At 57.3% G+C, this 10,591-nt stretch overlaps 1 protein-coding gene across 1 annotated transcript; it reads left to right on the top strand.

Annotated features, from left to right (window-relative positions):
* Positions 1–365: 365 nt before the first annotated feature.
* Positions 366–5,195, top strand: LOC308054685 (uncharacterized protein; the record flags this gene model as incomplete). Its single annotated transcript, XM_080367893.1, has 5 exons — positions 366–490; positions 923–997; positions 1,850–2,277; positions 2,477–2,934; positions 4,797–5,195. The coding sequence occupies 5 exons, from the start codon at positions 366–368 to the stop codon at positions 4,818–4,820; spliced, it is 1,110 nt and encodes a 369-aa protein (XP_080224019.1). The 3' UTR covers positions 4,821–5,195.
* Positions 5,196–10,591: the final 5,396 nt, after the last annotated feature.

Below are 10,591 nucleotides of genomic sequence, written 5' to 3' on the forward strand. Positions count from 1 at the left end.
CTGCCGAGGGAAACATACCCGAGCCCTGCTGTGTACTCAGCGTTCCCTTTTCTTCCTAGATCTCCGTCTGCTGGTGGACGCACCTTGGAAGCGGGGCTGCTTTCTGGCGGTGACAGACGTGCAGCAGCTGCCGGCTGGCTTCCCTTGTCAGACGTGTAGCGGTGTTGCAATAAATGGAGCTTTGGCACGGCAACGGGTGTTGCATCAGTGTTCTCTCCGTGTTCTCGACGACCAAGGGTGAGCGTGTCACAGCTGGAAGAAACAGCTGCTTCCTGTTCCAGCGGTTCTCGCTGACGCGTGTATCACCCAGCGGCCGCTGCCCGGCGGAGCAGTTCCCAAGCGGGCGGCCGCTCTTCCTTTGCGCCATGTCCCAGTTCCTGTGGGGCGGCCGCGGCAGCGAGGGGGGGGTGCCCCGCGGGGGGGCGGTGCGCGGGGCTCACACTGCTGCAGACACTCTGCTCTGCTCCGCTCGGCTGCGCTGCCTGCGGCGGTGGGTGCTGCCCTTGATGCTGCTGGGGGCTCTGGGCTCCGCTCGCACCTGCCTGCCTGCTGCCTGTGTGCCGCGGGGCTGCCTGTTGGCTTCTAACCCTTTGTTATTAGAAATACCGACTGGGGGTGGGGGTGGGAGGGTTTAAAAACAACGACCAGACATCACCAGACCCACGCAGTTTTCTTAAGCTGCAGGAAATAACTTTGGCCCAGGATTTACAGCCCAGTTTCCACCCGCCCCGGCCCTGGGCTTCCCGGGCTGCAAGCACACGTTGCTGGGCCAAGTTGAGCTTCTCATCCACCAACACCCCACAGTCCTTCTCCTCAGGGCTGCTCTCCATCCGTTCTCTGCCCAGCCTGCGCTTGTGCTTGGTGTTGCCCCAGCCCACACGCAGAACCTGGCACTTGGTGCTTCTTTCCTGCTTTCCGTTAGATCTAAAGATGTGGGTGACTTCCCTTCTACGGAACGGTTCCGAGTCGCGGGGGTCCCGGTCCCCGGGGTCCAGAGGTCCCCGTCCCGCGCCGCGGGGGTCCGGGTCCGAGCCGCGGTGGTCCCAGTCCCCAGGGTCCCGGTCCCTAACCGCGGGTGTCACGGGTCCCAGTGGTCCAGGTCCCAGTCCTGAGCTGCGAGAATGCTGGTCCCAGTCCCGGTCCCTGGTCCGAGCCACAGGGGTCCCAGTCCCCGGGGTCTGGGTCCCGGTCCCTGGTCCGAGCCGCAGGGGTCTCGGTTCCGAGGATCCCGGTCCCGGTCCCGAGCTGAGGGGTGTCCCGGTCCCCGGGGTCCGGTTCGGTCCCGAGCCGCCGGGGTCCCGGTCCCTAACCGCGGGGGTCACGGCTCCCAGTGGTCCCGGTCCCAGTCCTGAGCTGCGAGAATGCCGGTCCCGGTCCCGGTTTCGGTCCGAGCCGCGAGGGTCCCAGTCCCGGTCTCGGTCCAAGCCGTGGGGGTCCCAGTCCTGGTTTCGAGCTTCGAGGGTCCCGGTCCTGGGAGTCCCGGTCCCGGTCCCTGGTCCAAGCCGCAGGGGTCCGCTCCCGGGGTCTTGGCCCCAGTCCCGGTTCGAGCCGCGGGGGGATCCCTGTCTCGATCCAAGCCGCGGGGGTCCCGCTCCCGGGGTCTTGGCCCCAGTCCCGGTCCGAGCCGCGGGGGTCTCGGTTCCGAGGATCCCGGTCCCGGTCCCGATCCGCGGTGGTCCGGGTCCCCGGAGTCCCGGTCGCGGTCCCGAGCCGCGGGGGTCCCGGTCCCCGGGGTCCGGAGGTCCCGGTCCCGAGCCTCGGGGGTCCCGGTCACAGGGGTCCCGGTCGCGGTCCCGAGCCACGGGGGTCCCGGGTCCCGGTGGTCTAGGTCCCAGTCCTGAGCTGCGAGAATCCCGGTCCTGGTCCCGGTCTCGGTCCGAGCCGCGGGGGTCCCAGTCCCGGTTCCGAGCCGCGGGGGTCCCGGTCCCGGGAGTCCCGGTCCCGGTCCCTGGTCCGAGCCGCAGGGGTCTCGGTTCCGAGGATCCCGGTCGCGGTCCCGAGCAGCGAGGGTCCCGGTCCCCGGGGCCCCGGTCGCGGTCCCGAGCCGCGGGGGTCCCGATCCAGAGCCGCGGGGGTCCCAGTCCCGGGGGTCCGGGTCCCGGTCCCTGCTCCGAGCCACGGGGGTCTCGGTTCCGAGGATCCCGGTCACGGTCCCAAGCCGCGGGGGTCTCGGTTACAGGGGTCCCTGTCCCGAGCCACGTGGGTCCCTGTTCCGAGCCGCGGGGGGTCCTGGTCCCGGGATCCCGGTTCCGAGTCGCGGGGGTCCCGGTCCCCGGGGTCCAGAGGTCCCCGTCCCGCGCCGCGGGGGTCCCGGTCCCTGGGGTCCCGGTCCGGGTCCGAGCCGCGGTGGTCCCAGTCCCCAGGGTCCCGGTCCCTAACCGCGGGTGTCACGGGTCCCAGTGGTCCAGGTCCCAGTCCTGAGCTGCGAGAATGCCGGTCCCAGTCCCGGTCCCGGTCCGAGCTGCGGGGGTCCCAGTCCCGGGGGTCCGGGTCCCGGTCTTGATCCCCAGCCGCGGGGGTCCCGGTCCCGGTCCCTGGTCCGAGGCGCAGGGGTCCGGTCCCGGGGTCTTGGCCCCAGTCCCGGTCCGAGCCGCGGGGGTCCCGGTCCCTGTCCCGAGCCGCCGGGGTCCCGGTCCCGAGCCGCGGGGTCACGCGTCCCAGTCAGTGGTCCAGGTCCCAGTCCTGAGCTGCGAGAATGCCGGTCCCGGTCCCGGTCCCGGTCCGAGCCGCGGGGGTCCCAGTCCCGGTCCCGAGCCGCGGGGTTCCCCGTCCCGAGCCGCGGGGGTCCCGGCCCTGTCCCGAGCCGCAGGGTGTCCCGGTCCCCGGGGTCTCGTTCGCCGTCCCGAGCCTCGGGGGTTCCAGTCCTCGGGGTCCCGGTCCTGGTCGCGAGCCGCGGAGGTCCCGGTCCCGAGCCGCGGGGGTCCCGGTCACCGGGTCCCGGTCGCGGTCTCGAGCCACGGAGGTCCCGAGTCGCCGGGGTCCCGGTCCCGAGCCGCGGGGGTCCCAGTCCCGGTCCCGAGCCGCGGGGTTCCCCGTCCCGAGCCGCGGGGTCCCGGCCCCGTCCCGAGCCGCAGGGTGCCCCGGTCCCCGGGGTCCCGTTCTCGGTCCCGAGCCGCGGGGTCCCGGCCCCGTCCTGAGTCGCTGGGTGTCCCGGTCCCGTGGTCCCGCGGCTCGGTCCCGAGCCGCCGGGGTCCCAGTCCCGGTCCCGAGCCGCGGGGGTCCCGGTCCCGAGCCGCGGGGGTCCCGGTCCCGGTTTCGAGCGTCGAGGGTCCCGGTCCCGGGAGTCCCGGTCCCGGGAGTCCCGGTCCCGGTCCCTGGTCCGAGCCACAGGGGTCCCAGTCCCGGGGGTCTGGGTCCCGGTCCCTGGTCCGAGCCGCAGGGGTCTCGGTTCCGAGGATCCCGGTCCCGGTCCCGAGCTGAGGGGTGTCCCGGTCCCCGGGGTCCGGTTCGGTCCCGAGCCGCCGGGGTCCCGGTCCCTAACCGCGGGGGTCACGGCTCCCAGTGGTCCCGGTCCCAGTCCTGAGCTGCGAGAATGCCGGTCCCGGTCCCGGTTTCGGTCCGAGCCGCGAGGGTCCCAGTCCCGGTCTCGGTCCAAGCCGTGGGGGTCCCAGTCCTGGTTTCGAGCTTCGAGGGTCCCGGTCCTGGGAGTCCCGGTCCCGGTCCCTGGTCCAAGCCGCAGGGGTCCGCTCCCGGGGTCTTGGCCCCAGTCCCGGTTCGAGCCGCGGGGGGATCCCTGTCTCGATCCAAGCCGCGGGGGTCCCGCTCCCGGGGTCTTGGCCCCAGTCCCGGTCCGAGCCGCGGGGGTCTCGGTTCCGAGGATCCCGGTCCCGGTCCCGATCCGCGGTGGTCCGGGTCCCCGGAGTCCCGGTCGCGGTCCCGAGCCGCGGGGGTCCCGGTCCCCGGGGTCCGGAGGTCCCGGTCCCGAGCCTCGGGGGTCCCGGGTCCCAGTGGTCTAGGTCCCAGTCCTGAGCTGCGAGAATCCCGGTCCTGGTCCCGGTCTCGGTCCGAGCCGCGGGGGTCCCAGTCCCGGTTCCGAGCCGCGGGGGTCCCGGTCCCGGGAGTCCCGGTCCCGGTCCCTGGTCCGAGCCGCAGGGGTCTCGGTTCCGAGGATCCCGGTCGCGGTCCCGAGCAGCGAGGGTCCCGGTCCCCGGGGCCCCGGTCGCGGTCCCGAGCCGCGGGGGTCCCGATCCAGAGCCGCGGGGGTCCCAGTCCCGGGGGTCCGGGTCCCGGTCCCTGCTCCGAGCCACGGGGGTCTCGGTTCCGAGGATCCCGGTCACGGTCCCAAGCCGCGGGGGTCTCGGTTACAGGGGTCCCTGTCCCGAGCCACGTGGGTCCCTGTTCCGAGCCGCGGGGGGTCCTGGTCCCGGGATCCCGGTTCCGAGTCGCGGGGGTCCCGGTCCCCGGGGTCCAGAGGTCCCCGTCCCGCGCCGCGGGGGTCCCGGTCCCTGGGGTCCCGGTCCGGGTCCGAGCCGCGGTGGTCCCAGTCCCCAGGGTCCCGGTCCCTAACCGCGGGTGTCACGGGTCCCAGTGGTCCAGGTCCCAGTCCTGAGCTGCGAGAATGCCGGTCCCAGTCCCGGTCCCGGTTCGAGCCGCTGGGGTCCCTGTCCCGGGAGTCCCGGTCCCGGTCCCTGGTCCGAGCCGCAGGGGTCTCGGTTCCGAGGATCCCGGTCGCGGTCCCGAGCAGCGAGGGTCCCGGTCCCCGGGGCCCCGGTCGCGGTCCCGAGCCGCGGGGGTCCCGGTCCCGAGCTGCGGGGGTCCCAGTCCCGGTCTCGAGCCGCAGGGTGTCCCGTTCCCAGGGGTCTAGGTCCGGGCAGATGTAGTACCCACTTGTGGTCGCCAGGTGGCAGCAGGTCCCCACCAGCCCTGTGCTGAGCACTGGCCGGGCGAGCCCTGGGCCGGGTCTCAGCCCAGTTTACACCACCGGGCCCCGGGAGTGCTCGCTGCGGCTGCGGGGTGCCCTGCGCTCTGCCCTTTGCCCACTCGCAGCCCGGGCACTCATACTCATTGCCTCCGTATGCAAAAGCATCCACGTGCCTCAAGCATTTCAGTCCTTTGCGTATGATGCGCTCTGTTTCGCTGTGGGAAACGGGTGCATTTGCTCTGTTTGCATTTGGAAGCAGCTGTTAGTAACAGCACCTTTAAATTATTTTTTTACAAAAGAGAAGAGACCTTGCAAGACTGCCCTTTTTGAGCAGGGAAAACGAGCGGTGTAAATATGTGGCTTAGGAGAAGCTCCCACTAGGTTTCCCCTTGCACCACTAAGCCATCACGAGCTCTTGTGTTCACAGCCGCTCCCCGTGACGGGAAAGTCAGCCGTTACCGGAGTGAAGGGGTGCAGAGTACGCGGCAGGGCCGAAAGGTGGAACAAGGGAGCGGGGTCTTTCCTCCTCCTGCCTCCCTCCCTCCCCCCCCCCGCCCCCCGCCCCCCGGCAGCGGGTACCCTCCGGCGAGGATTTGCTTTCCGCTGTGCCAGCCGGTCGGGGGGCAGCTCGGTTGCTCTCGGCAGCGCGTCTGTAAGCGAGTGCAGCGCCTTGCAGGGCGGAGTCAGCGGCGGGCCGGGGGGCTGTGACAGCGAGCGGCAGCTGCTCTGGGCCAGCAGCTTCGCCTCGGGACCGAGCCCCCCCAGGCAGCCGCTGTGGGCACAGCCCGCACCCCCCCGCAGAGCCCCGGGTCCGGCAGGCTGAGGGGAGCCCGCGGCGGCACCGAGCCCCGGCCCCGCGCGGAACGGCAGCCCAGCCCCCGCCCGCCGCAGCTCGAACGGGCGGCTGGTGCTTCTTCTCGTGCTGGTGCTTCTCACTTTGCCCCGGTAGCCGTGTGGAGCGCACCACAGGAGCTGTGCTGCCCGCTTTCTGGGGCGAGATGCGGAACCGCTGCCTTTGCACTTGTCCGCAGCCAAAATGCTGCGTAAGCCGGGTTTTGGCTAGCTAACGACTATGAAGTCGTTCTCGAAGCAAGTGGTGGAGTCACAGTGTTACCGAAATCTCGGAATGAAGAACTTATCGACACCAATGTGATGTAGATAAGCAGACACTTCTTTATTGACGGCCGGGTGCGTGAGCGAGTCCTCTCACGATCAACGCACACCAGGTCTCAAAATCAAATACCATATATAGAACTTATTCATACATATTCATTAAGTATTCATGCATAATCATAATATTTCCAGTAAATCATTAACATACTCTCCTCCTATATCCGATTCTGCGCAGTAGAGCTTAGAAAGGTCTAGAAATGGGTCTGGGGTACGATTTGGGTAGGTGGTATGTGAGTCGGTGGTCGCGATCTCCCCCTGCCAGAATTACCTGCTACTAAAGTGCACGGTTTCTTGGCAGGTAACCACAAGCTGTTCCAGTCGACTCTCCCCAGTTTCCATTAATCTCATATTCTTCTGACATCTCAATACACTTTCTACATACAGAAGACTGGTCAGATACAAAGAAACCTTTCAAACCCTAAATTATTACCGAAGTTTCAACAATAATTCCAGCCCATTCTTCTGGCCTTGGTATGGGATGTACAGAGGGTCTCATAGCAGCTTTTACTGAGCAGTTATAAGTTTCCTCAAAATATATTTTTATCCTTCTATATTTCTATTCTATAAAATAATTCTATAAAATCAAATAATCAATCAAATAAAGTCAATCAATCTTAACTTATTAACAAATCGATAACATTTCCCCCCTTGAAAGTGTTGAAAATCATTATTTCAATACTTTCACATTATTTACATATCATTTGTTTCAACATACTTTGGTGGTGGGCTATACCTTGGTGGACTAGTAGGTACTTCTCTCATAATCATACGATTGACTGCAATCCTACTGGTAAACTGCTTCTTCAAACATGCATATACTAGCATGATCATCAAAAAGACAGTCAGTAACAAAACCAAAGTTTTGATTATGGATTGTATCCAAGAGCTCAAGTGTTGCAGAATGGCTGTGTGATCACGGCCATGACTCCCTTAAAGATCTTTGTGAAACAAAGTTAGCGTAAGTTAGCTGAAGCAGGCCTTGCAGCTGTGCTGAGGCATGCTGATAAGGAAGCTGAGAAAAACACACTGACCTTGTGCCTAATGCTGTAAATAACTTTGAGGAATTTGCATAGACAAAAGAGAAAAAAAAAATGTAGCTAGCTAACCGCAGAAACCGCAAGTAGGAGGACGTATGAAAATGTAACCCTTTAGAGCTTAGCCAATCAGCAGATGACTAGTAGGCATAATTAACTGGAACTGTATATGAGACATAATCGCGCCGTAATAAATCGAAGCTTGCTTTATCACTCATATTGAGTTTGCCCGCTTGACTTCCCTCACCGTCAACACTCAAGTTCCATCCTAATTTGTTAAAAATTTTTCCAAGCCAATCTTCTGACATATCCTTTTGAATTGTTTCAGTTTCTTTTTCAATTTTTCCTAATAGGTCTAGATCATGTTCCACATCCTGAGTGACATTTGGAATGTGGATACAACAGTGGTCCAGTTCATCCTTGAGATATCCACATACTCCATGTTCTTTAAGTAAGAGCATATCTAATGCCATTCTATTTTGTAAAGTCATTCTAGAGGTCGCCTGTAATTGTATGTTCAATTCCTTAAACCCCTTTTTAGTAACGTTTGCTAATTTTTCCACTCGACCAGTTAACTGATAGAGCCATGCTCTGTTTCTGTATGAAGCTATAGGATTTAAAAGTGATTCCAGTGCCCAGCCAATTTTCACTCCTGTAGATGGTTCATTCCAATTATCATCATTTGTCTCAGATCTCTTTATTCGTTTCAGTTCTATATTCTCTAGGGATCCTCTAAATGGTGATTTCTTCCAAATCGGACACAATGTTGGCATGCCTAAAGTAATTTGTTTCACTTTACCATCTAATGGTAGATGAGTGGTCCAGGTTCCATCTCTTAATGCCCGAACTAAATATCCTGGACTTCAAATAGTAGTTTTACTACAACTAAACAAAGTTCCTTTTCTAACTATAAAAGTGCTGGTTAAATTGAGAGTGTTCTTAAGACCTCGACAAAAACAACCATATTTTAAAACAGTGGCCTACAGAGGAATTCTTTGGATTACTAAGTCTGCTTTACTGCAATCATACACTTTTTCACATTTCCACCATGGCACTATTTTATTTTCCTTCTCTCCCGATGAAGTTGACCTATCATTGACCCAGGGTAATACTGAAAAAACTTTTCCATCCCAGGTAAAACACCAAGAAGTTCTTGCTATATACTGAAAATGAGAAAATATGGACATAGACCACATAGAGTCCCATTGTTCTACTAATTGGGTACCTTGGCCAGTTTTGTTACACTTCCATTTCATGATACTTCTGCTCACATTGGTTTTAAGTTGTTCATCATAAGAACACCATCCTAACTGGAGATTTGGACCCCCAGGAAGAAGAACTCAAGCTATGGCACTAGGTCGGGATCCTGTTATAAAATCATAATTCAATAGTTTGTTTTTTTTTTTTTTTTTTTTACAATCTGTTTCTTTACCTGGCGACTTCCACTGTTTTCTAATAACCTTTACTTGTTCATACCATCGAGCCACTGGCCTTTGTTCACAATAGGTGGTTTCATTTTTATGTTCCAGATTAGTCAGATTCATAGTTAAAATTCCCCATGGAATAGATTCACCTACTGCCCTTGGTATTGGCAAACAAGCAGTGATCTGCGTGACATTTTGTAAATTGGCAAATTCTTTAATCAATCCTACCATCAAATTTTCCTCAGCCATTTGTTTGGGAATGTCAATTACTTGTTCTGTTTCTATCTGTCTTTTGTTCCTGTCCACCAAGCCGGCCCATGATCCCACCAACACTACCGACCACAATAAAATCCAATATAAAAATTAGACATGTTTCAGAGTCAATTTTAAAGTCTCTGAGTCACGATTGACAATCTTCCATGGAGTAGGTGCTTTCTTCACTCAAGTATAATGTATCCAAGCATCTGATTCTGCTATCTTGATAGCTGTAAAAGTGGTTAACAGTATCTGGAAAGGTCCTCTCCAGCGTTCCTGCAAAGGTTCGGAGGCCCAGGTCTTCACATAGACATAGTCTCCTGGTTGGAAATCATGCACTGAATTTTCCAGGGGTAAAGGTCTATTCCAAATTACTACACTCCAAATCGCAGCCAAAGTTTTCCTTAGAGAAAGCAAATAGTAATACACATCTTGTTTTCCTTTGACATGTATGTTTGGATTTGGTTCTGGAGACTCATATGGTTTTCCATATAATAATTCATAAGGACTGACTGAGGTTCCACTCTTCGGCTGTACCCTGATTCATAATAATGCCAATGAAAGTGCCTGAGGCCACTTTAGACTGGTTTCTTGACAAATTTTACTTATTTGTCGTTTCAAAGTTTGATTCATCCTCTCCACTTTTCCACTAAATTGTGGTCTCCAAGACGCATGCAAATCCCAATTAATACCCAACACTTTGCTAACACTTTGGACTACTTCAGCAACAAAGTGTGGACCTCTGTCAGAGGAAATTCCAATAGGAACTCCAAATCTCGGAATTATTTCTTGTAATAACCACTTCACAACCTCTTTTTGCTTGTGTGGTGCGACAGGGAAGAGCTTCTGGCCATCCTGTAAAAGTATCAACCCCTACCAGGATGTACCGGTACCCATTTTGTCTAGGTAGCTCTGAAAAATCTACTTGCCAATAATCTCCAGGTTCTGTACCAGGTTTCAGTCTACCCATTTGAACCTTTTTCTTAATCACTGGATTATTTTTCAAACATAGTTCACACTTTGAGTTACCATTTTAGCTATTCCCAACATTTTAACTGATATTACTTGCTTTCGTAAAGATGTTACTAAGGCTTCTGCTCCCCAGTGACATTCTTGATGTCTTGTTTGAATTATCTCTCTCATCAAAAGAGGTGGAATTACTACCTGTCCGTTAGGACTTATCCACCATCCAGCTACGTTTTTCTTAGCATTTAATAACTGACCCAATTTGTCATCTTCCTCTGAATCTCTCGGTTTTTCCCTAGGAAGGGTTACTGTTTTAGAAGGAATTATTGCCATTTGCAATGCTTGTTTCTTTGCTACCTTTTTTCTTTTTTTTTTCTTTTTTTCTGTTCTATCAGCTAAATTATTCCCAGCTATTATTTTTGTATTCCCAATCTGGTGTGCCTTACAGTGCATGATTGCTACTTGATCTGGCTTTTGAACTGCTTGCAATAATCGTAAAATTTCTGTTTGATGTTTAATGTTTGATCCCTGAGAGGACAATAACCCCCTCTCTTTCCACAAAGCTCCGTGGACATGCACTACCCCAAAGGCATATTTTGAATCAGTCCAAATATTTACTCTCTTGTCTTTTCTTAGTTCTAAGGCCCGGATTAAAGCGATGAGTTCTGCCTTTTGGGCTGATGTGGTACTCGCCAATGCTCCTGCTTCTATAACTGCAGTCTCTGTTGTTACCGCATATCCGGCGTATCGGACTCCTTGTTCCATAAAGCTGCTTCCATCAGTATACAGTTCCCAGCCTGGTCGCTCCAATGTCACATCCTTCAGATCTTCACGACTGGAATAAACATACTTGATGGCAGCCAAGCAGTCATGTTCCA

Source organism: Falco punctatus (assembly GCF_963210335.1).
Source record: "Falco punctatus genome assembly, chromosome: 17".
Classification (NCBI taxonomy): domain Eukaryota; kingdom Metazoa; phylum Chordata; class Aves; order Falconiformes; family Falconidae; genus Falco; species Falco punctatus.